General features: G+C 37.7%; 2 protein-coding genes and 1 long non-coding RNA gene across 7 annotated transcripts; all 3 read left to right on the top strand.

The window, feature by feature from the left end:
* The first annotated feature begins 318 nt into the window (after positions 1–318).
* On the top strand, positions 319–18,879 carry LOC117981997 (uncharacterized). The gene is made up of 20 exons (XM_069498446.1): positions 319–563; positions 1,114–1,236; positions 1,902–2,039; positions 2,754–2,819; positions 3,136–3,331; positions 4,867–4,870; positions 5,395–5,444; positions 10,458–11,025; positions 11,157–11,308; positions 11,387–11,508; positions 11,680–11,855; positions 12,195–12,299; positions 12,676–12,830; positions 13,649–13,753; positions 14,879–15,049; positions 15,521–15,713; positions 17,494–17,665; positions 18,150–18,275; positions 18,533–18,661; positions 18,746–18,879. The coding sequence occupies exons 1-20, from the start codon at positions 468–470 to the stop codon at positions 18,788–18,790; spliced, it is 2,892 nt and encodes a 963-aa protein (XP_069354547.1). The 5' UTR covers positions 319–467; the 3' UTR covers positions 18,791–18,879.
* LOC138402263 (uncharacterized) lies at positions 6,992–8,702 on the top strand. Of its 2 annotated transcripts, XR_011236678.1 has the most exons (4): positions 6,992–7,325; positions 7,434–7,659; positions 7,755–7,898; positions 8,212–8,702. It is a non-coding gene; the product is annotated as an uncharacterized lncRNA (long non-coding RNA). The 2 variants fall into 2 exon arrangements; XR_011236677.1 differs by having other exon boundaries at positions 6,992–7,659.
* Positions 18,880–19,656: 777 nt separating the features above from the next.
* On the top strand, positions 19,657–24,936 carry SelR (methionine sulfoxide reductase SelR). Of its 4 annotated transcripts, XR_011236672.1 has the most exons (5): positions 19,657–19,898; positions 20,069–20,173; positions 20,511–20,672; positions 21,797–21,914; positions 24,072–24,213. XR_011236672.1 is itself a non-coding variant. In XM_034985210.2 (4 exons), the coding sequence occupies exons 1-4, from the start codon at positions 19,811–19,813 to the stop codon at positions 24,215–24,217; spliced, it is 537 nt and encodes a 178-aa protein (XP_034841101.1). In that variant the 5' UTR covers positions 19,657–19,810; the 3' UTR covers positions 24,218–24,936. The 4 variants fall into 4 exon arrangements, 3 of the variants coding, with proteins under 3 accessions (XP_034841101.1, XP_034841102.1, XP_069354324.1); XM_034985210.2 differs by lacking the exon at positions 21,797–21,914 and having other exon boundaries at positions 24,036–24,936; XM_034985211.2 differs by lacking the exon at positions 21,797–21,914 and having other exon boundaries at positions 19,659–19,898; positions 24,072–24,936.
* Positions 24,937–25,985: the final 1,049 nt, after the last annotated feature.

Raw genomic sequence — 25,985 nt, 5'->3', positions numbered from 1 at the left:
GCCGCGTGCGTGCCACAAGCAACGGAAGTGATCAGCGCTCGCTACTATGGCCGCGTTTTGTCGCAGTCTTCCGAGCACATTCGAACACAGTCGCCGAGTACCGTACCGAGTATTTGCAGACACGATGTATAAAATCAAGAGAATTTCCATTTCACACGCACAAACACGTCCGATTCCTGTCGAATGCTGTGGTAAAGGAGCGATGGATTCTAGCCATTGGTGGCTGCGACTAGTGGCTGCAACCAGCCTCCTGTGTCTGCGACTGGTGGCTCCGTCTCAGACTTGACCACTAGTGGTCGCGTTTGGCCCGCCACTAGTAAGTAGCCCAATGGGTAACAGCGGTATCTATGGATATAAGTAGTTTATCATTTTGGTACTGTTGTACCCATATATTATTGTACGTATTCTGAGCTCGTACTTTGATTTCAGAGTTTCTATTATTTATAATTTTATTAAAACTAACTACAATGTGTACTCTTAATGTGGATGATAATTCAAATTTCCTACAAAATGAAAACTCTCAGTTGGGAGTTAGAGCTGTCATGATTAAATGTGAAATACCCGTAAGTACCCATATCTACTAATATTGTAAATGCGAAAGTAACTATCTGTCTGTCTGCTAGCTTTTCACGGCCCATCCGTTAACCGATTTTAATACCGACCGTATCGAGAATAACCGAGATAGCTTGCATCCCAGGAACGGACCTTGGCGATTTTTTGTCCTGGAAAATCAGTTTCCACGGAATTTTAGAACACAAATCCACCTAAACGAAATCGCGGGCTTCATCTAGTTGCTTATAATTGTAGTTAAGACTCAAACACTAGTAGGTTCAATGTTAGTTGTGAAAATTGAAAATGCGTAAGAATTAAGATAGGTATAGGTAGGCATTTTATGTATAGTACGCGACAGGTCGAGATGGCAATCTGGGAGGGAACGCCCCGCACTGACCCGGTGCGGGCGAGCGCGGGTGTGTGGCCTCATACCCCGATTGCCATCTCAACCTGTCGCGGAGTATGTCTTTAACGAGGTAACTTTAACGTGAAATGTGACTCATTGATGTTATTTTTGATTTTGAGGGCAGTTTCGATAGATCTTAATAATATTTTTTAAAGGAAGAAGGTTTTCCATCAGACGAGACGACACGTTTTCAACGAGAGGAGCTCTTTAAACATAACGCTTTGCAAGACTGCAAGCAGAAATTGGCAATGACAATCAAAATGTCGAGCGAACCAGACGTCAGTATATTTTACGTTTTTCTAAAACTGCGGCCAATCTCCATACAAATTAGCCATCGGCATGGAATATATATTATAGTGCACAAGTGTGCACGCATTTCATAGGCACGTACTCTCTATTCCTTTAGGTACTCTCATAGTCCGATGGGACTGAAATCCGACAAGAAATCAGGGGCATGACGACGGCTCTACGTGCTCTCCGACCGCACCGCTAACTTCCTAACTATGGGCTAGTACTGAGAATTTGTATCCAATACAGCTAATCTCGGCCCGACCCGGGAATCGAACCTGGGAGCTTGTCATCCGTAGTCGAACTTGCTAACCACTAGACTAACGAGACAGTGAGGTATATAAAAAAGTATAACTACAGTTGACGTCAAGTAAAAAGGCCTCTGACCTATAATGGGTAATTAATTTATCGGATCTATTTGGTGGTACGAAATGAGGGTAGCGATGACGCACACGGCGGGATTGTCTATGCAGCCGCGCATTGGTTCCTTTAGTCGATCCATTTGTTACCCTTTCGGGCAGCAATTTACAAACCTATATACCCATGCGCAGACATGCCAAACTGTCGTCCGGTGATTTTCTTACGTGACACTAATTTATCACCTGACTTTACTCACTACCTTTTATGCTTATTGACTTACTTTATTGTGAATTAGCAAGCTTCTGGAGACGAATATATTCCAATTGAACATGTTCTGGGAGTCAACAGGAAGCGGATCCGTCTACTGAATCCATACGTTTTAAGGCTGCGGCGAAAGGCACCATTTCAAGCTTATAAGTTACGGAGAATCGATGTAAGTAAACATACTTACTACAACAACAGAAGTTATACAAAGAAAGAAAACATTCTTTCTTACTTCTTTGTATAACTTCTTATACTTTGTCTCCTTCTCCTACAAGTATATCTCCTAATAAGTAGGTAATGTTTCCTAAGTAAGTTTGATTTTTAATCTGGATTAGCTAAGTATTCTAAACCGTTGTTAGAAGGCCACAAGTTTACTATGATCTCAACCCACAACGAATTTCATCTATTTTCACCTACTTAGAATTTCATTTTCATAAAATGCTGTTGACGATGTTAGTGACAAATAATAATAACCGTGACCGACGCCACGTGCTCTTCGAGTATAGAAAGGTAAACTTCGAAAGACCTTAGACCACCGAAGTTGGTAGAATGAATATACGACAGCTCGAGATTGCAATCGGGGTAGGGACGCCTCGCACAACCGCACAGCCCCCACGCTAACCCGGTGCGAGATAGTGCGCGGCGTTCCCCCGCCTCATACCCCGATTGCCACCTCGACCTGTCGAGTCTGTTTATTTTTAGGGTTCCGTAGTAAACAAGGAACCCTTATAGTTTCGCCATGTCCGTCCGTCTGTCCGTCCGTCCTCGGTTAATCTCAGAGACTATTAGTGCTAGAAATCTGTAATTTGGCATGGGTATAAATATTATTTATTTTAGTTTTACCAAAAGAATTATATCTACTGATGATAATATTATGTTTTAGACGGTGAGAGGAGTTATTGCAAAAACCTTCGACAAAAAATCAATTAGGATTGGAACTAACGAGAGTGTGAGTTTAATTTAGGTTTTTTCAATTTGAGCGGTGACTTACTACTTACTAGGATTTAGAAACTTAGGCTGAGATCTAGAGAGCGCACTTTGACTTCGCTCAGACTTAAGTTTAAATAAAACGAGACAGACAGACAGAGCTAACTTGCAAGAGGCATGGTACATTTATTTAGCCAGCATACCCCTTATCGGTTTCTAGTTTCTACGTGGCATCGTACTGGAACGCTAAATCGCTTGGCGACACGGCTTTGCCGATAGGGTGGTAACTAGCCAGGTACCCAATCGGTATTTAAAAATATAATTGGTCATTTTTTCAGAAGCGTATACAACGCGACTTACAATCTGGAAGACGAGATGAAGACTGGTCAGCCAGTATTGGTTTTGGTTCTTTATTCAAACTCGATCGCGATGACCGCGGCCGCCACAGCTATTCATTCAAGATACGAGATCCAAAGCAACCATTACATACAATTACAGCGAAAGCAAAAGTTGCCTCACGTAATAATTATTTTGGTATGTACCCTACCTATCTTATTTGACCTAACCTATAGTGCGCGACAGGTCGAGATGGCAATCGGGGTGGGGACGCCCCGGTGCGGGTGTGCGTGGCGTCCCCACCCCGATTGCCATCTGGACCTGTCGCGAACTATAATTATCATTTATTTAATTTTTTTCATTTCTTGAAGAGGTTTTTAGATGGCTTACCTACTTTCAGTATCTGGCAGGAATCGATCTTTAGAAAGAGAGTTCGGCTTCGTAGAGCGTTATCTCTGTCACCTACCTATGTGACGTTTTATCGATCTCAGCGACAGAGACAGCGCTCTACAAAACCGCTATCTCTTTCTAAAGATCGATGTAGGTACATTATTTCCTGCCGGGTATTGTACGTAGTGAGAACTGTACCAGTTGGTTGAGATACCTGGATGAATCATTAAAAACCGGCCAAGTGCGAGTCAGGTTCACGCACCGAGGGTTCCGTACTACAGTCGTATTTATTCGACATTTTGCATGATCAATAAAAAACTATCATGCATAAGAATAAACAAAAATCTGTTTTAGAATGCACAAGTGAAGCCCTTTCATATGATACCCCTTTTGATATACTTAGTTATCTTACACTAATATTATTAGTTCATGGCCACAATTTTTTTTTGTGTGATGTCACAAATTCACGGTATTGAGATTTTCCCCCATATGTCTGCTATAAGACCTACCTACCTGCCTTTCATGATTCTAGGTCAACGGGAAGTATCCTGTAGGTTTCTTGACAGACAAACAACAAAGTGATCCTATAAGGGTTCCGTTTTTTCCTTTTGAGGTACGGAACCGTAAAAACCTAGCAAATCTATAGGTTTGCATGGGGCCTGCAATTTAAATAACTGCCTACATTTAGTTAAATAGGTAGGTACAGATTTAAAGGAAACTGGGTAGGGCTGGGTAATTAATTGAAAACCATGTAAGAAAAGCCATCTTATAATTAAACTGCATTTCTTGTTTGTACGTTCTATGCCTTAAAATTAACAGTCTTTTCGATTCTCTTGATAGATCTTCCCATAAATTTTCCACTTCCGAAAATGTAACCACTATTAAAAACTATATTCGTAACCTATTAAAGAAAATTAAAAATCGGTTGGATGTAGGACCTATATACCTATTCAGTAAGGTTCTACATAGTAGGTACCTAGCTTTTCATTAGGATTTAAGAATCATAAGAATATTAATTAATTATTAGTATTAGGAATATTCGTTATCACAGCTATCCTCGTTGTAAATTTCAGTTTTTATCTTCTTTTCGATAGGTACCAGGGCCTCGTGTTGTTCTCTAGGGCCTTGCTCCTGTCCTTGTCCAGATAGGTATTCTTCTGCTTCTATGATGACCGCGAATATTTTCTTCTTCACTTGAGTTTGCATCCACAGAGGCATGGTTTTTGTAGTCTGAAGTATACAATTGAAGAAAGACTCGAGAGCTTCTCCTTCATGACGGAGATCACTTTTACATTCTACACACCTTTTTTTAGATACGTGACCGTTAATGGAAACATTTTCAGCTTTGTCAGTAGTTGTAACGTCATGTTCTGAATTCTTTGCGCTGCCACTTACACCCGAAGGGGCTTCAAACTCTATATTTTCTGTAATTCGATACTTCATGTGTGGTTCTAGAAACTGCATAGCTTTAGCATATTTCCAAGTAGTGATTTGAGCTGGTAGTAGTTTATTTTTCCCAAGCTTGGCTCTCTTTAGCGCGTCGCGATGGTTATCTCGTAGTTTCTTCCATTCTGTTTTCGCGACTTGTACTGAAAGTTGAAAATTTCTTGTAGATAGATCAAGCTGTAGGTACGTATCTTGGATTGGAAAAAAATAAAATGTATTTTTTGTACTTAATAATTTAGTTATTTAAATACCTACTTAGATTTAACGACATTTATTTTCTCAAAAAGAACAAAAAAGTTCAAAGTTACAATGAGAAATACATAGTTTGTGTATACCTACATAATTTGTAAATACATAATGCATAGACTGGACTAAATGTTAATAAATGAGTGAGTCACAGTCATCACTCATCACAGTTCATAAAGTGGGCTAACAAAATCGAAACAAAATAATTTGAGGGTTGTTTTAAAAAAAGGTGCGAGAGTAAGTTAAACTAGTTTATTTAGCAAAAAGATCATAACTTATAAGTCACGTATACGTAGGTACGCTACACATATTTTAGCTATCTACCTATTATACCTACTTAAGTATAGCTTTTGTACAAATGTTGAAAGTTATAAAACCGGGGTGTGCGAGTCAGACTCTCACACGTAGGGTTCCGCACCATCGTAGTTACAAGAACTAATACTGTTTAATGAAACTGTTAATTTTTTTTAATGTTTCATGGCGACTATTTTGAAATTTTTATTATTTGTTGTTATAGCGACAATAGAAAAAAATAATAAAACATTCTGTAAAAAATTCAACTCTCCTACTAACATTACGGATCACGAGATACAGCCCACTGACAGACGGACGGACGAACTGACAGCGGAGGCTTAGTATGGTCCCGTTAGCACTCTTCGGGTACAGAACGGAACCCTCTTCTTCATCCAAAGTGACATTAGGACCTGTCAGTTTTATCCAGTGGATTATTGATTCTACTTTAGGTAGGTACCTTTCACGTCTTTAGTAGTACCTAAACCTACCTATATATTTTAATATCCATATTTTATTTGCCTTGTGCCTCTGGATTATTCTATATACTTACTTAACATTATAATATTCTAATTTCTGACTTACTATTAGGTATAGATTTGTTGTTATAACGGTCTACTACTCGTTGCCAAGCTTCATCTTTGACGTGCACTTCGCGGTATTCGGGATGCATCGGGTTCCATAAACAGGGGTGCAATCGAACGCCTTCTATAAAAGTTTCCATTGTTGCAAAGAAAGACGGCCTGCTACATACACTACAACTATTATACAGTAGGTAGGTACACTGTTTAAGAAATAAATCTAATAACACACTAGTTAGGTACACAAAATTAATCTTCGAGCTTCGTGGTCTTACATCCGTGGACTGTGTACATTATATTGTACATTTGAGTATCGCAAATCAACAAAAGTACAAACGTGTCGAGGTAAAAAGCAGAGTCCGCTCACTGGTCCAGTGCGGTGACCGGCCTCGCGCCGCCTCGCGCTGGCTCGCGCGGCTTCGCTCTCTCCCCGTCCCCTCGCAATGCCGTCGTTCGAAAACCAGTTTTTGTGGAACGTGATATTGGAAAGTATGCACGAGCGAAACAGGCAGATAAGTATGAGATATGAATAAAATGTCTGGCCTGACCGAAGATCCGTTTACCTAAAAAATTTAAGAATAACCTGTAGGCTTATACCAATGACTTCTATTAAGTACCTATTGATGCTAAACTAGCTTATGCCCGCGACTTCGTCCGCGTGAAGTACATAAATTTCAAACACCTAAAAAAAATCAAAAATCCTTTCTTAGCAGATGCCTACCTACGTCATAATAGCTATCTGCTTGCCAAATTTCAGCTTCATCCTTTAGCAGTTTGAGCTGTGCGTTGATAGATCAGTCAGTCAGTCAGTCACCTTTTTCTATTATAGGTATAGGTATTTAGACTATTTCTTGCCTAGAATCGTAACTTCTTAAATAATAAAGTGTGAGTTTTCATCACTAAGGGCCGGTTGTTTCAAACCATTGGTCTTCGTAAGATACGTTCGTTAAAATTTAACAGTTACAGACGAACTTTAACATCTGTTAATTTTGGAGCGTTGCTTCATTGTAAAAAAAACAGTTCGTCATTGTTATTCGGGTTGCCTGTAAGCGAAAGCCTAGTTTGGCCTAATGTCTTATGGGGAATATTTTTAGTAGTAGCAACATTGATGAAAACAATGTCATTCGAGCATTCTGTCACCGATTCTGTCAAGTTTGACAACTTTGATAAGGGTTATTTAATTCGCGGTATTTATTAATTTTTGTGTTTTTCGAAAAAATTGAGACTTTTTCACCAAAGTAAGTTATTATTTGGTATAATATTGCATCAATTGTATATGTACAAAGTATATTTCATTGAGAGATAGTTGAAAGTGACATGAATTTACGTGACTCAATTACTTTCAGAGAACGTTCATTAAACTTTTCAAAAGAAGAGAAGGCGCGGTTCAAGAACTTGATAGATAAATACCAAGCTGTATTGTTCAACAAAAAAACAGATAATTGTAACAATGTGCAAAAAAAGAAGGCATGGAACGCCATACATGCGGAGTTTAATGCCCTGTCAGAGAACCCACGAACCCTTAAACAGCTCCAAGCTAAATTTGATAATATGAAGCGGAATGCTCGTAAAGTATGTTGTCTTAAACCTGTTGTAAACAAGACAAGATCAGACATTTTATATTGTAGGTACTTTATAGCATATTTACTTTATGTATTGATTTTTAGGATGCAAGCAAACAGAGGCAAGAGAGGTTTAAAACAGGGGGTGGTCCGCCTCCACCTCCTGCTGATGCAGACACAGACTGGCTAAGGTCAGTTATGCCAGTATCAATGGATGGGCTGGCTAGCACAATTGATGATGATTCTCAAGTAAGGAAATTCTATTTCACTGCTCTTTTATAAAAACTTATAATCCTTACTAACACTATAAATACCTGATGTTGTATGTGTTTATTTCTCTTTTCACTGCTCATTTGCAAGATTGATTTTGACTATTTTCACTTTAGAGATAACTTACATCACAGAAAATAAGATAAGTACTTTTATCTGGGCAAAACTAGAGATATTAGAAACCTAAAAGCAGTGAAAGATGATGCAGGCAAAAATTAATTCTTATAAAAATTATAGATACTGGTGTATAAAGGATACTAAAATATAATTTGTTTCTATTTACTATTTACAGATTGGTGTCCAAAAAACTGAAGATATACCTGAAGTTTCAATATTAAATAAGGAAATAAAAAGGAAAGGAAAGGAAAGGAAGAGGAAAATCGCTTCATACGTATCCGTGGAATTTCGACTACGTAGGTACAGGTGCAGACCTTGGCGATGCCTTGCAATACGTCAGTAGAAAGGTGAAGGATTTTAAAAAATCTAAACCCACGCGGTCGACGTCGCGGGTATCAGCTAGTATATTGCTATCCATGCTGAAAAGGATAGCACTAGATTTTCCCTTTAGGTACTTGTGCTATAAGACATTGCTATTCTGCCAAAATTCATGATACTAGGTTTATGGAAAGTACCCTAGTTTTGATTCCGGGGTCATGACAGTGAAGTGATTCTATAAGAAAAGAAAGTAAAATGATAAAATAAAACAATTTGTGTGTTTAATTAAGTATTTAATTAAGTAAAAATTATTGTGTTTACTTTAGTTTTAATTTAAAAATGTTTTTTTTAATATTTCAGTAGTTAAAATGAATATTGTAAGTACTTAAGTGTAATTCAGTTAATAAATGCTTATTATTTTTGTCAAATTGGTTATTTGTCCACCAAAAGAATGCAATTAGTAAGAAACCTATATACTAAAAATACTGAATGTTAGTATAGGTCCATGATATTAGTCCATCACCATATTTCACATCCATAGGTAAAGTTATAAACCTGCAAAATATAATTATATAATTCATAGCAGGTATGGTTTTAAAGCATAACCCGAATCTCCGAGAAGTCACAGCCCGTTGAACTCCCCGGACTCAATTCTATATTTAATATTGGAACTATTGAATATATGGCTATCATGTGCGGATCCTGGCCATCTTGCAACTATATTCCTTATACATAACCCCGCATCTCCAATGACTTGAACATTAAAGGAGAATACGCCCTTCCTGTTTCTAAAGTCTTCAGCATTATCACCACCTAAATTGAATAAATTTTATATTAGGTAGGTAATTAAAGTCAATGGAAAGTTATGAATTTTTAAAATTGTATAAGTACCTAATGAAAATGTAGAGAACATGAAAGGCAGGTATGAGTACCATGTTACTAACCTGGAGATAAAATATTTATGTGGGTGCAATCAATGGCACCTATTACTTTCGGAAAGCTGGCTATGTTACAAAACTTTGTAACAACGTTTTGCATTTCTTGTTCAGTCCTTGGCATATATATGTACTGGGGGCGTAATTTTGCAATAGCAAGTGTTACTCTATGTATTATTCTACACACTGTCGTTTTATGAAGCCCAGCCATATCACCAACACATCTCATAAAGGATCCTGAGGCATAATATTGGAGGGTAACAAGGACCTGATCTATTGGTTTTACTGCGCGATTTCTGAAACAATGTTAAAATGTAGTAGATAGGTACCTTAGGTAGGTAGGTTATATCGTGATTTGAAAGGAATAAAGAAATTACAAGCTGGTAGGTAAGTACCTATACAATACAACAGAATAGGTTAGGTATAAGTTTACAAAAATTAACTTACTTATCCGTATCTCTTTTTATTTCACTTTCTATTAAATTCGTTATGAATATTGCAACTTCCTTCGAAACTCGGAATCTATCTATAAATTCATCTTCTTCGAATAATTCATAATTGAAAATTCGCTTTTTAAAAACTTTTTTCTTTCTTAGTACTTCTCTTTCATTTTCGAAAAAACTACCATTGAAAGTATTGAATAAAGATTCCATAGTTTATAAATTAATAGAAAATAAGCCGCTTGTATGAAGTACAGTACGAAGTTACGAACTGATTTGACGATCACCAATGGCTCCAGCACTGGTTAACGTAAACGTAACTTTTTAACGATCGTTAGCGCAAGCAAATGGTGAAGCAACGCTTTTTTTGATTAACGTTCGTTAGCGCCATATTTAAATGTTACGTGTCCGTCAAAATTGGTTGAAACAACCGGCCCTAACACTCGTTATCACTCACTTCAATCGTACCTATTCCACTAATATTATAAAGAGGTAAAGTTGTAAAGTTTGTAAGTTTGGATGTAGGAGGTGATCTCCAAAACTACCAACAAAAATTCTTTCATCTTGATCCACAGTACCTACCTAGTTTTTGGTGTTTTGAAAATATTTCGATTTTCTTCTTCTTCTTTTTCTTTGCGTGCCTCTCCGACTAGCGAAGGTTGGCGGTCAGCTTTGTGTATTCCACCACTAAAAATATTCTATGTTGACTAGAATTTGTTTTCACATAGATCATGACTACTTATATCCGAAAATTAATGAGTCTTCGCTAAGCCGACGCCGAAAGAGGCATAATATAAAAGATTATGAATTTAATTTAGGAAGATGGACACCTACGGAGTTTTCACCCCAGAAACTGCATCAAGTTTATGATAAAACCATTTATAAACAACCTTCCCATAAAATTAATGAAGAAAAATCAGATGCGATCATATATGAAGACAACGAACCCCTACTTGATGCTGTCCATAAAAGTAATGATGTTAATAATGATTTTGTAAAAGATCTGGTGAATAACGTCACAAAAAAGATTAATTTAAACGGTTATAAAGGTGAAGAAGTATCGAGATTTGTGACTTCGGAAATATACAGGGCTAAATCTAATGAAATGAATAACAAACTTCATAAAAAAAATCTAGAGGATGGTTTGCAAAATAAAGGTGCGAAAAAAGACTTTGTAATTTACGAAATCGGAGTCCCTGATTTATGGTACAGTGCTCAAGTGCAGCTGTTTGAAAAACTAAGTACTCCTGAGGGAAAGACTTTATGGAATGACCTTACAAAAGATGAATCAGTGAGGTACCTAGTATCTTTTTGATCGATGATGCCTAATTAATCTATTTTTTGTGCTTCTATTATTTATTAATTGCTTCAGTAACAGCTGTCTTAAACTAAATGATCAGTAGGTAATGATTTTTTTGATATTTCAGCTTAAATACTGCAAATCCAGAGTGGTCAAATCAAGACGTTAATTTTCAATATAAGCCAGCTGAATTTCTAGCGAGAGAGGAATTTATGCTTCCTTTAACAGATTTACGTTTAGTTGTACCTTTGAAACATGATCATGAAAATGGTTTTAAAGGTAAAAGTCTAAAAGAAATTCTTTAGAATGGTACACTGGTACATACATTTTAAAGTTGATTGAATCTTTTGTATACAGGTAAAACTGGTGAATTTGTAATTGTACCTGTGGATGACGTTGTAGTATTGGATGACCCTAAAGAAATCAACAAACGAGATGAAAATTCTTCTGATTTTAATACAGCGTCTCCAAATGAACAGGTGATAAAGAAATACTCATTTTGTTTGTGATGAACACCAAGCTGATAAAAAGTGTACCTACCTATATTTTATAAAAATAATAAAATGTTAATAAAAATAATGATGGAATATTGTTTAAAAACCCCCTTAAAATGTTGTTTCTACGTCACGTCAGTGTTTACTTTGTTACAGCGTCATCGTCAAGTAATAGTAAGAACCACAAGAGCATTAATGAGCGGTGTTACAGACAGCCTGAAAATAGTAACTCGAGGATCAGACAGATATCTAAAATTACCGCACCCCAAACCCCATTATACTCAAATGGACTTGGAGGCGAGCGCTGACGATAATGAACTTATACTTGTGGGGTAGATTATTTAGAGGTTCCATAAACTTAAACACTTACAAAATTGTCGTTAGGCATCTCTTATCAATCTTTTGAAGGCCAATCAATTCGAAGCGAAGAACAAAAGTATCCGATATTTAGATAATATTATGAAACTTGAGTGAAGCGTCTACAGTTTGATGCGCGCTATGTGCGTTCTTGGGCGTGCGCAGGCGTTGATCTACTCGTACCATCAGGATATCGTACTTATAGGGCTTTTATTACAGTTGTTTTGATCTTTGATGCATCCGTTAGCAGTACTTAGGGGCCTTGTTCCAAATATTTTTTCTTTTAATTTAAAACTTTTTACAATTCTGCATAGAGTTCTTGGCCGATTGACAACTATTGTATCAGACACAACTCGAAGAATTCGTTCAATATTGACTGTTCAAGCTACGAATACTGGGTTGGCAGCGGCACGCATGAGGTAGGTTATAAGTACCGTAACATCATAGTTTTACATTTTGGATCCATTCCTGAGAATTTCAAAACAAACTTAATTATCATCATCATTATCAACCGATAGAGGTCCACTTTTTGACTTAGATTTCTTGAAGGGCCTTCCATTTACCACGGTTTTACGCCTCCTGAATCCAGCGGATTCCTGCGACTCGTTTGATGTCGTCCTATATCCACCTAGGTGGGGGTTTTCCAATGCTCGTTTTCATTTTTCGCGAGGTTGCCATTCCAGTCCCTCGAGACCACAACGTCCATCGTTTTTTGAACTATTTGTCCTGCCCATTGCCACTTCAGAAAAAACGTCACATTTTATGAATTATAACGTACTTAATTTCTCGTTTTAGGGTTTTGACTCGTGAATGCAGTCCCGAGTTGTTCGACAGTAGCAATGAAAGAGAAGAGACGGTTGCCGATCCCGTAATTTTGCCTCCCAAGCATACCAAGACCTTCCGCCTGACCGTACCCTTACAAAATTCTGTTGAAAGCGCCAATTGCACTAGTATGTTATTTCTACTGATTCCTCGTACGCTGATTTCGGTATAATACTATTGATTTTGAGACGCTGTCAGTTGTTACCGTTGTAAGTGTCGTAGTGTAAGATAGCTCTCGTCGTAGTCGTTGTAAAGCTATGTACCTAGTGGCAGATTTGCAGTCTTGGCCGCCCTAGGCCCCTGGTCATTTTGTAAGTACCAGCCGCCCCTTTCTCAACATCCATTAATCATTTCCGTAGCCAAGAGTTGATGGGAATGATGGAATTTTTTGTTACTAAATACAAAAAAAAAGTGATTGTCACGATTGGCCGCCACTAATATCAAGCCGCCCTAGGCCAGGGCCTACTGGGCCTTAGGGCAAATCCGCCACTTAATGTACCTATACTTCTATCCATGGAAAGAAGTTAGCATACCGATCTCTCTGTTACGTGATCCCATACAAATGACAGAGCGAAAAACACAGTGGGCTTTAACCATTTTGAGGCACCAATAAATGACAAACATGTTTTCAAAAAACATTCGAAATTCAGTTTGAAAATGTTTTCAACAAACATTTGAAATTCGATTCAAAAACATAGTTTCGTTTTTGGCTCGCTCATTTGCTTGGGATTATATAACAGAGAGAGCTCTATAGTACCTAACTTCTTTCCGTGGTTAGAGTACATTAGTACTTAGTAGGTATACAATATACATGTATCCATTCAATACGCGCGGCCGACAAAGTATAGGAGGAACATTGGCCGAATCCCTACGATGTGCGTGGTAAACAAAAATACTATAAGTAGTACTTAGGTGTAATCATAAATTAATGTGGATATACTTGCAGTTGTGTTAGTCAATGACGATGATGATTCAGTTGCTGTCCGAGACGTGAGAATCAAACGAGACGATCGTTGCTATTGTGTTTGGCACTGTGACTGTGTGTGTTTGGGTAATAATAACACATCTGAATTTATAATGTCCCTCACACTAAAATAACTTATTTATTTTTTACTAGTTCATGCCCGCGACTTCATCCGCGTGGACTACACAAATTACAAACCCATATTCCACCCCCTTAAGGGTTGAATTTTCAAAAATCCTTTCTTAGCGGATGCCTACCTCATACTAGCTATCGGCATGCCAAATTTCAGCCCGATCCGTCCAGTACTTTGAGCTGTGCGTTGATAGATCAATCAGTCAGTCAGCATAAAAATAAATAAACATCTGTTTTAGAATGTACAAATTTCTTTCATATGATACCCCACTTGGTATAGTAATCTTACTTTCAAAGTTGAAAATACTTATTTACCTACTAATTATTTTATTCATGAACATATTATAATTTTTTTTGCGATGTAACCACAAATTCGCGGTTTTCGGATTTTTCCCTTGATGTTTGCTGTAAGACCTACCTACGTGCCAAATTTCATGATTCTAGGTCAACGGGAAGTACCCTGTAGGTTTCTTGACAGACACGACAGAGAGAGAAACATACGGACAGACAGACAACGAAGTGACCCTGTAAGAGTTCCTTTTTAGGGTTCCGTACCTAAAAAAAAACGGAACCCTTATAGTATCACTTTGTTGTCTGTCTGTCAAGAAACCTACAGGGTACTTCCCGTTGACCTAGAATCATGAAATTTGGCAGGTAGGTAGATCTTATAGCTGACATTTGGGGAAAAATCTGAAAACCGTGAATTTAGGGTTAGGTCACACAAAAAAAATTAAATTGTGGTCATGAATTAATAATTAGTATTTTCAACTTTCGAAGTGAGTGACTATATCAAGTGGGGTATCATATGAAAGGTCTTCACTTGTATATTCTAAAACAGATTTTTATTTATTTTTATGCATCATAGTTTTTGAATTATGCATTATAATATTGCATTATGTCGAAAAAATACGACTGTAGTACGGAACTCTCATTGCGCGAGCCTGACTCGCACTTGGCCGGTTTTTTTCCTTTTGATCCCTAAAAATTATTGAAATCAGTTCATCCGATCGGATGCTACACTACAATTCCATACGGCGGGGGTCCTGTACTTAGTTAAAATTGAGTTCCTTCATTTCTTAGCTGAAGACCCCAAACTGCTTTGTCGAGATATGACATCGGCACAGCTCTTGGCTGCAGGATTGTCGCCGGACCAAAAAACACGCCATGCACGATCAGTTTGCTATCCAGATGTTGTCACGCTGAACCTCTTTGTCACGATTGTAGGAGTTCTCTTAGCTTTATTGAATCTCGGTAAGCACCTATTTAACTTATGCAGAAAATTGGAATATTTGGTATAAGTAGATTATTAGTTATTACTTATTAGACTCCGCTACTATAGAATTAAGTTTTTAAAAATCCCGTGGAAACTTTTGATTTTCTTCGTTTTTCCCCGGGATAATAAGTATGTCCGTGTCCAGCATGCAAGCTATCTCTGTACAAAGTAGAAGGTGCCTGCAAATTGCTCCATGTGCATTTACGTAATTTCTTCAAATCCCGTGGGAACCGTTTGATTTTGTGAGACCAAAACTATTAACTAATGGACTTCTGATGACTGTTTGCTATAGCTTTACAGAGCCTATCCGTTTACTAAATTTCGTAAAAATCGATTAAACGGATAGGCTCTGTAAAGCTATAGCAAACAGTCAGAAGTCTATTAGTAAATATGGAGCCTATGGATTTGATAATAAATTTTATCAATAATATTTTTTTTTAAACAATCAGGTATCATGAAAGCTTTTGTTGGATTGATATGTCGCTGCGTGGGCTCGTGGGGTCTGCAACTATTGGTACAGACACCGCGGAAGCTGGACCACTACTACGAGTGCTCTCTGCGCAACCGACGGGTGGTCTATGACGCCGAGGGATGGCCTGTCCACCCTGATACTAAGGAGCGGACCGTGCGCCTTGTTAGCAAGTAAGTTAAGTTGATATGTCGCTGCGTGGACTCGTGGGGTCTGCAACTATTGGTACAGACACCGCGGAAGCTGGACCACTACTACGAGTGCTCTCTGCGCAACCGACGGGTGGTCTATGACGCCGAGGAATGGCCTGTCCACCCTGATACTAAGGAGCGGACCGTGCGCCTTGTTAGCAAGTAAGTTAAGTTGATATGTCGCTGCGTGGACTCGTGGGGTCTGCAACTATTGGTACAGACACCGCGGAAGCTAGACCACTACTACGAGTGCTCTCTGCGCAACCGACGGGTGGTCTATGACGACGAGGGATGGCCTGTCCACCCTGAAACCAAGGAGCGGACCGTGCGCCTTGTTAGCAAGTAAGTTGATATGTCGCTGCGTGGGCTCGTGGGGTCTGCAACTGTTGGTACAGACACTGCGGAAGCTGGACCACTACTACGAGTGCTCTCTGCGCAACCGACGGGTGGTCTATGACGACGAGGGATGGCCTGTCCACCCTGATACCAAGGAGCGGACCGTGCGCCTTGTTAGCAAGTAAGTTGATATGTCGCTGCGTGGGCTCGTGGGGTCTGCAACTGTTGGTACAGACACCGCGGAAGCTGGACCACTACTACGAGTGCTCTCGGCGCAACCGACGGGTGGTCTATGACGACGAGGATACCAAGGAGCGGACCGTGCGCCTTGTTAGCAACTATGTTGATGTGTCGCTGCGTGGGCTCGTGGGGTCTGCAACTGTTGGTACAAACACCGCGGAAGCTGGACCACTACTACGAGTGCTCTCTGCGCAACCGACGGGTGGTCTATGACGACGAGGATACCAAGGAGCGGACCGTGCGCCTTGTTAGCAACTATGTTGATATGTCGCTGCGTGGGCTCGTGGGGTCTGCAACTGTTGGTACAGACACCGCGGAAGCTGGACCACTACTACGAGTGCTCTCTGCGCAACCGACGGGTGGTCTATGACGACGAGGGATGGCCTGTCCACCCTGATACCAAGGAGCGGACCGTGCGCCTTGTTAGCAAGTAAGTTGATATGTCGCTGCGTGGGCTCGTGGGGTCTGCAACTATTGGTACAGACACCGCGGAAGCTGGACCACTACTACGAGTGCTCTCTGCGCAACCGACGGGTGGTCTATGACGACGAGGATACCAAGAAGCGGACCGTGCGCCTTGTTAGCAACTATGTTGATATGTCGCTGCGTGGGCTCGTGGGGTCTGCAACTATTGGTACAGACACCGCGGAAGCTGGACCACTACTACGAGTGCTCTCTGCGCAACCGACGGGTGGTCTATGACGAAGAGGATACCAAGGAGCGGACCGTGCGCCTTGTTAGCAACTATGTTGATATGTCGCTGCGTGGGCTCGTGGGGTCTGCAAATATTGGTAGAGACACCGCGGAAGCTGGACCACTACTACGAGTGCTCTCGGCGCAACCGACGGGTGGTCTATGACGACGAGGATACCAAGGAGCGGACCGTGCGCCTTGTTAGCAACTATGTTGATATGTCGCTGCGTGGGCTCGTGGGGTCTGCAACTATTGGTGCAGACACTGCGGAAGCTTGACCACTAATACGAATGCTCTCTGCTGTGGTTTCTGGCTCTATCGTTGGTATGGGATTACGTTAAAGAGAGAGCGCTGTACTCACTTCTTTCTGCGGATAGGTATTTAACCTTGTCCAACCTTTATGACCAAATAGAGATAGGTAGGTAATAACTAATACTTATTACATCAGTCCTAGGCAGATATTTACAATTTTTTTCCAAAATGGTTTTTTCAGATCGATGGAATTCATATTAAATGTTATATTTTTCATAACATTACCGTGTGTTATGATTTGGGACTCCATGAAGAAACTGGTGACACGTTGTCTTGGTGCGGATGAAAATTCTGATACTATCTCTAAAATGAATGACAGTAAAAAATGTTTTAATTCATCACATGACGTTCAGGTTAGTGATATATATATATGTACTTTAAATTCCCTATCAAAATATTCATGATCATCATCATTATGAGCAACTCATCATCGGCTCACTACATGAGCACGGGTCTTCTCACAGAATGACTTTACACAACCTTCGAGAACTTATGCAGAAAACTCAGTCATGCATGTTTCCTCACGATATTTTTCTTTACCGTCAAAGTAAGTAAGTAGCTATATTCAATTGCTTAAAACGTTCTACGCCTATCTATAACTCCGAAAAGTTAGAGATGCCTGGGATCAATCCCCCGACCCCGAATAGGAGAACGCATTTGCCATTAGTAGTTAAGTATGTACATAAGTACAGCAAGGAATTGCACTTTCTAATAAAAAGCTATTAAGTATACATCGCTGCACTTTGTACTTTATTGTTAAGTAATTAATATTGATAGGTATACCTAGCTAGGTACATACATTCTATGACAATAAAGTGCAATTCCTGGCTGTTTTAGGTTACGGAACGGCGATTACGAAATCGGCGTGGTCTTCGAAAATGGATGACACCGCAGGCCGAAGAGCTTACCACTGACCTTTGGCATGAAGGTTTAACTCCTGTGGGGAAAAACACGCTCAATTGTGTAAGATAACCACGGCACTACGTAGCCCTGCCCATACACGATCTTTATCTACCGTCAAGTTTACAGCGGACTTGAAGCGGCGTCCAGTCAAGTGTGCACGACATCATGCACTCTGATAGCCATACATGTCAAGTTTACTGGACGCCGCTTCAAGTCTTCTGCAAATTTGGCCGGTAAGCTTGTACGTGTACGGTTAGCGCTAGCGTAGGGTACCACGTTTAACGTTTCATTTTTCATGTCAAGAAATTTAATTTTAGCTTCAACGATTACTTCAGGATGAAACTAGCTTTCGAAAAACTTGCGAACAGTCGTCATTTGTGGATTCAGAACAAGACGACACTGAATACGTACTAATGCAAATGCAAAAGAGCAGGGAATCTCTTTCGGTAAGGAAACTTAAATTTTCTAATCCTCGTAATTAAGTTTAACAAAAAAATATGATCTAAGAAACTTAAATATTTACAATGCAGAGAAGCCAGCGACAAGAAAAAACGAAGATTACCCCTATGAATTAATATGTTGCGAAATAAGGTGCTATGGAGTGTGGAAGTACAGGCATGTACACAATCTACTTTACAGCACAAGCTGGGAGCATGAACCGATAAAAAATACCTATCTATTATTTTATTTTAATGATCTCTTAGTACCTAGCTTATAGTCTTATGATAAAAATAAATACTTACCTAAGTACTGAAAGACATTTTTTAAATTTTTCTTTCTCTAGGGGAATTTGATAAGCTCTAAGAGCTCTAAAATCCGTAAATTTGAATTTAAATCTATCAAAATACGTTGCGCAGTGCGCGCGCTTCCATGTAGTTCTATAGTTCACAGATTTTGTGGGGACAAAACGTACAGTAAACCGTGGTGCGCGCTAGCTCTAATGGAATCTATAAGTATAGGTACCTACTTAGTTATTCTCAAAAACGAACGAAAATGTGTATCACGCGTAAAATTTAATTTTTACGCGCCATTTTAACTTTTTGATGTCAGAAGTGTTTAAAGATAAACTGCGACAAGGCTCTCTTGGCACTTGAATGACATTGACAGGGGAGCGCTGTTGGAGAACAAAGGGCATAAGGGGGTGCAACCACAGATCTGTCGGGTGCCGTCAAAGGGGACACTTGACGGCAACGTTAGTTCTGATTTTCGCCACGCGCCAAGATAGCCTTGTATGTCTGTGCTTGTCGCTGGTCGCACTAACATAAGCTAGGTTTATGATAGATAAACTACTAGGCTTAAAAAGGCTAGAACCCAGAGCTTTAAAACCAGATGAAAATAACAGTTGTCATATGGTTGTCTATTGTTTATATACTCTTTGGTTGTCACTTGTCTTAACTCTTATCAAGTTGGTGTCAAACTGTCAACCAATGTACTCTGTCAACTGTCAAGTTGTCACAGTCACATGAGCAAGGTTTTGATTTTTGAAGATATATTAAATATATATCAAACTATAATAAAATTATTGTAATCTTATCTTTATTTAGTTTATTGAGGTATAAGGTGAATACTATTGCGTTGCAAAATTGCCATGAGTTATGCGTGGTCTACTTCGGCCGATATCTATATTTAGGCAGGCGGTGCGGACGAACAGAGCTGTCCAGTTGAAGAATACCTTTACAACGGGTAATACACGTCTAATATTAAATATTACGTTCTCACTTTACCCATCTTTGGAAAAACTGTAAGCTTTGTAGGCTAGACTTAAAATTTGCTGGCCCTATTAACGACCAATGTTGAACACGCAATCACTGTGTTTATATTATTTATCTATCAACATTGCGTTACAATTTTAGCATTAGTCTGGAGAGCCATGGAAGATAAAGAAGCCCTAAAAAAACGCCTTACACCAATCCAATACCACGTTACCCAAGAAGCTGGGACTGAAAGACCTTATACTGGTAAATAAGCCTTTTTACATTTTTTATCATCCATACCTCCTAATTTATTTATATAAATGCAGAAGTATGTCTGTCTGACTGTCTGCTAGCTTTTCACGATCAATACATTTAACTGATTTTGGGTACAACATAGACCACAGAATATTTAAAAATCCTTAAGTCCACGTTAACAAAGTGGCAGGCATACTCTATCTACTAATTGCCACAAAGATAGTTTGCCCATACGTAGACTATTTTTATCCCAGAAAATCAAAGAGTTCCCACAGTATTTTTAAAAGCCTAAATCCATGCTCCATCAATTTTAAAATCTAAATAAAGAAGAATTAATTACTTTCAGGTTGTTTTAACAAGTTTTATGAAGAAGGTTTATATGTATGCATAGTTTGTAAACAAGACCTATTTAGTTCCAAAACCAAATACGATTCTGGCTGTGGCTGGCCTGCTTTCAACGATGTTCTTGCAAAAGAAAAAGTTACTTTACACCAGGATACCAGCGCAGGTATGTTTTAGTTTCCTAAATTAAGCTTTTCACTACCTTCACATACCTACTATAAACATTTCACATATCACAGATAGTAATAATAGAAAACCAAATAACAGCTACAATACAATGTATCATGTTTTTAATAAACCACTATAATATCATATGAGATATTGTGATAGCTATCATCATTTATTATTTCTTTATAATATAATAATATATATAATAATCTTTATTTGATAAAAATTTACAAGGTATATATAAGTACATAACCCTGGTAGTAGCAATGCAAAGTTCCTGGCCCCCAAACTAGGATTCCCTGTGCTATGGGAAGCCAGTCTTTTCAGCCAGTTCTTTATAGTACTAGATAATATTTTTTATATTTATTAGATTGCAGTATTGTGGATATTGTTGTTATTCATGTATTTTTAATATACTCACAAGGATTTGTTTGGATTGCATAAATTATATTCTTTCATAGTTGGTACAATAATCATCTATAATAAATAATAATCAGTGGCTAAAGTTTAATAACTAATTATTTATGCTGAACTAGTTTTGATGAATCACCACCCAGTACCCATAGCAGAAATGCAAAGATGTGTTTTTGTTGGTTTATTACTCTGAAAAAATTAAAGGGTTCCCCCGGATTTTTGAAACCTAAATCCACGCCGATGAAAGAGAACTAGAGTCACAGGCCAGTGTTCAATATACAGTGGAGCCTCTAAGTTGCATTTCAAGGGTAAGTTAAAAAAATTCAAGTTAACGAATGTTTGACTTATCAAGGACTTCGAGATAAGGAGTTTTTACTTACTCAATTTCGACTTATAGTCATTGTCACGAGAAAATAAAAATTCGATTTATAGTGATTTATTTCATAGAAATAGAATGAGAATAAATTAGCACATCAACATTCTATGCAGCACAAGAAGTAATGAATGGCACTTTCAATGATGCAATGAAACATATCTTTTATTAGCAGGCTTTTACATTTATGTATGTCAGCCTAAACAATAGTTGTTATTGAGAACTTCCATAGGACACAAAAAACCCGCCCATAAGCTAAATGATTTCTTAGAATTGGTTATAGAACATTTCTAATTCGAGACAAAGAGTCTTACAGACAAAATTTCGATTTACAGAGGCCCCAAAATTCACATATTGCTTCTTCGAGATATAGAGTCCGCAAAATGTATAGTTCGAGTTATACAGTGTGATATGTATGAATAGCACATTACAGGGAAATCATATTCACTTTGAGTAAGAGAGCATCTAAATAATTCGAGTTATAGGGTTTGTTGTACTTCAGCAGAAGGAAATGAATTTCTTTGTCTTAGGCTCAGTTGTTTCAAACCGTTTGTTATCGTTACATACATTCGTCAAAATGGTTTTCTTTGATATTTTAGTCTGTAACACCATGTTTAACGGTTACATGTCTGTTAAAATTTATTGAAGCAACCGAGCCTTAGAGAGGATTTCTAGTTAACGGGGTTTGAGTCAAAGAGGTTCCACTGTATTATCTGCTTTAGTAGGGGTGCAGCAATTTACCAGTTTAACATAATGTAAAATAGTTTGATTTTTTCAAATGCTTTGACATTATCTAGCAATAATTTATGTGCACGTTTTTGTATAATCATTGGCATCGTCTGGTTTAATCTATTGTGTCTATTGATGTGGAACCCAGTTCAATGTCATTGTATAATGGACTATTCATATAAATCCTGAGCTTGAGATGTGTGCAAGGTCGCAACAGATACTAAACTAACTGCAAAAATAAGGGGCTCTTATAATGGATGTATAGAAACCATTGGTGCTAATTCAGATAAGCTGGAATTTACTAAAAGAGATGTAAAAGTGGTGCTATCCAGTCTTATAGGTAATTTTTTATCTTAAAATTGATAAAAAATTGCTAGCATTCATTTTAGGCCTAATAATTTAGTCAAGGAGTGTATAACTTGGCACAAATACTTCGATTAATTATGTCAAAATCGGAATACATCTATAATAACTAAAATTAATATATATGTATATATATTAAGTTCTGACCAATGCTGTAGCTTAAGTGATTCTCCATAGTGGAGTCCCTTAAACTGGATTGGTCTCTTCTGTTGTTACTGCACAATATTATTTTTGCATTTAAAAAGGTTGCATTGAGCATGAATTCTGCATTTCATAACACCTTTTTTCGGGAAACAATGCTTGTATTATTATATTATATATTGAGTTCAATATTTCATTGTTTTGTTATGTTGTTCGGAGTTATATATATTTATTTATTATGAAAAATAAACAAAATTTATAAAAACAAAATTTTAGTATCTGAATGTTTCATGTTTAGTTGAAAGAATACAGAGTGGTCTGAGAAACTATGTAACACATGGTATAAAATAATTATCCTTTATATTATGCCCTTGTCAATAGACATATATGGCTGCATAATGCTGCATCCATTATGAGTCTTATAACTAACTGTTGCATAACCTCCAACTTGAAACTATATCTATAATAACTAGTTTTTATAAAATACTTGCTAGTATATTCTATCGTACAGATAGTTACACCATTTAATTTTTATGACCAGGTGTAATTACACCTAATATTTCTTTGTAATGTAGATATTTATTTTCAGTAACAATCTCTAAGATTTACTTTCCATTTTTTCTCCATATACATATCTATTAAAATACTGGTAATCTTTTTATCATTACTTCCCTTACTGGAATTAAAATTGGTGTTGGGAAGTTGAATTTGGTGCTAATATATTTTAATATTTTTTTCTGTCTTTCCATTCCTTTGACTACCCATCGATTCAATCCTGCCCTCCACAAATAACGTAAGTTGGTTGATTTTTGACATAATAACCACATAACAATAAATTAAATCTTAACATTTATTTTTATGCTTTGTGCAAGTTTAAAATAATTTATGGGTCAATTCACTGATTCTCATTACATTCTGTGCACTGTTGCCCAACCTATTTCCTTGCATAACACTTTATGCAACTGCACTTTATTTATTACATTTTCTTCCTTTTTGATATAAAAAATACTGAAAACATTTAATACACCAATTGGATTTCTATACACATCCATTAACCTATAACATTGATCACACCATACTCGGAATGTGCATGATATTAATATAAACATTGCCCTCGTTCCCCGCCATGCCTTATTCGTTCGTCCCTTCCCGCCTTTCCATTTACGGACGGCTGCCGACCGGATGACGCTGGTGCCGCTGCTGCGACGTCACTCTACCCACAAGTCTCACGACACGAACACGATGGAATTCATATCGGATGCATTCATGACATTATCTATATTTAATGTGATGTGTAAATAAATGTCTTTGTGGTGAATGGACTTGGGTGTGGAATTAAAGTTGGGGCGAATATATTACTGGTTTTAACACGGCCAGGTATGGTGCGAACTGAGGTGCGATGCTCCAAATGCTCGGCTCACCTGGGCCACGTGTTCAATGATGGCCCGGTGCCCACCAAGAGACGGTTTTGTATTAACTCGGCTGCATTGGACTTCATATCAGCGGAAGAACGAACGGACTAGTGGAATAAGTTCATAACTTAAGCTATATGTACTGGTTGTTGTCAAGAGATCTTATAAAGGAAATATTGCCCTTTAATTTAACATTAACTCTTAGACTAAGTTCGATGTTTTATTTATGGTAATTTTATGGTATTTTCAAACTTTAGTGAACTTTAGTCTAATAGTACCTAAGTTATTACAAAAATGCAATATTTATTTGAACTGTGTGTAATTTATTGAATAATATACATATACATGACCTGCAGCTGCTTTAGAAAACGCTTACCGATTAACATAATATTGTAATAAATTATCGTGTTAAAATATCTAATGTTATTTTTTGATTAATGTTTACTATTTTTGTATATCAGTGTTTGAATACCTCAAAAATGTTTTGCACATTATTTATACCTACTGGATAAAGGTATCCTAAGTTTGTCTGAAAGTTCTATAAATAAATGTTTACTGCAGCTAAACGGGTTCACAGGTCAGGAAAAAACGAATAGGGAATAATTTTTCAATAATTCATTTATTTGACTATAGAACCCTCGATGAGCGTTAGTCTTTAACTATAGTTACCACATTGAGTCAAAAAAATTCTTATGTTAATTTTATATTTTTAATCATAATAGCCTTTGATATTCATTAGGTACACGAATATTTTGTACTACAAAATATTCGTAATATTAATTTGTTTTGTCGCTGCTGTTATTGAAATAAAAATGTTTTATGAATACAAATAGATTTTGTTTTATATCTTGTCTAATGAGTTACATACAACCTTTACTTTCAGATTTTAGAAGCACTTTGCCCGTATTATTTGATATCGTGCGATACTAGACTTTAAACATAAACCACTGAGGTAACTGATTTTGAGTCTTAGGGCTTTTGTGCACTTATTCATATTCGGTTCGTATTATTTTTCGTAAAAAAAACAATTCGAAGTGGCCGTCATTCAGAATGTACGTGCGCTTGTGCACTCATTTGATTCGTATTTTGACGAATTCTTATAAACCCGAATTAAATGAATGCACAAAAAAACTAATGCGAATGAGTGCAAAAAAGCCCTTAAAATATGAGTAAATTAGTTAAGATTCAAATCATGTTTAGTGTTATTAGTTACTAGCTGCCCTGGCGAACTTTGTTCCGCCTAACAGTAGATTCAAATTTTTTAAATTTTTCTCTCCGTAAGAACCATCCTCGTACTTCAAGGAATATTATATAAAAAAATTAGCGAAATCGGTTCAGCGGTTTTCGAGATTTTGCGATGAGCAACACATTTAGTGATTCATTTTTATATTATAGAAGATTACTTATGGTCCAAGATCCCAGTGGCGCTGGACGTTACTTATTTTCTGAGAAACAAAATGTGTGTGATGGAGTATTCTTAGTTTGTACCTTGAACGTACGTACGCATATTTGCTAACTTGTGCCGAGCGACGGGGACGGCCAATATAAGATATTTATCATCTTCTATAGTTATAGTTTCTGAGTGCTGATTTTTATGTACATTTCCTGAGTATCATAATATAAAAATTGTGACTCATATTATTTATAACTTATAAGTAACATTTCATATCATGGTATTTTTTGCAAGTTTTAGGCGTCTGGCGGTGTAATAATCGCCGGAGGGAAATGTCTGGCAGTTTTGAATATTAATGATTAATCATATTCTGTATAACATACATAAAAATTAGCACTCGATTTCTAGAAAAGTGAGTGATGTTTTACCTAGGTACCTTTAGCAGCTGATACCTATAAATTGGCCGACAGCACAAGCTAGCAGACA

Source organism: Maniola hyperantus, chromosome 4, assembly GCF_902806685.2.
Source record: "Maniola hyperantus chromosome 4, iAphHyp1.2, whole genome shotgun sequence".
NCBI classification, from domain to species: Eukaryota; Metazoa; Arthropoda; class Insecta; order Lepidoptera; family Nymphalidae; genus Maniola; species Maniola hyperantus.
The sequence above is the reverse complement of the archived record's forward strand: the minus strand, read 5'-3'. Positions and strand labels throughout refer to the sequence as shown.

What these genes read in the sequence shown, in the direction of transcription:
- LOC117981997 (XM_069498446.1), top strand. Translation starts at nt 468, where the DNA reads ATGTGTACTCTTAATGTGGATGATAATTCAAATTTCCTACAAAATGAA. An exon ending in CAGCGTCTCCAAATGAACAG is followed by an intron (nt 11,509 to 11,679) that starts GTGATAAAGAAA and finishes ACTTTGTTACAG; the next exon opens with CGTCATCGTCAAGTAATAGT. An exon ending in TTGGCAGCGGCACGCATGAG is followed by an intron (nt 12,300 to 12,675) that starts GTAGGTTATAAG and finishes TTCTCGTTTTAG; the next exon opens with GGTTTTGACTCGTGAATGCA.
- SelR (XM_034985210.2), top strand. Translation starts at nt 19,811, where the DNA reads ATGCGTGGTCTACTTCGGCCGATATCTATATTTAGGCAGGCGGTGCGG. An exon ending in GAAGAATACCTTTACAACGG is followed by an intron (nt 19,899 to 20,068) that starts GTAATACACGTC and finishes TTACAATTTTAG; the next exon opens with CATTAGTCTGGAGAGCCATG. An exon ending in GACTGAAAGACCTTATACTG is followed by an intron (nt 20,174 to 20,510) that starts GTAAATAAGCCT and finishes AATTACTTTCAG; the next exon opens with GTTGTTTTAACAAGTTTTAT.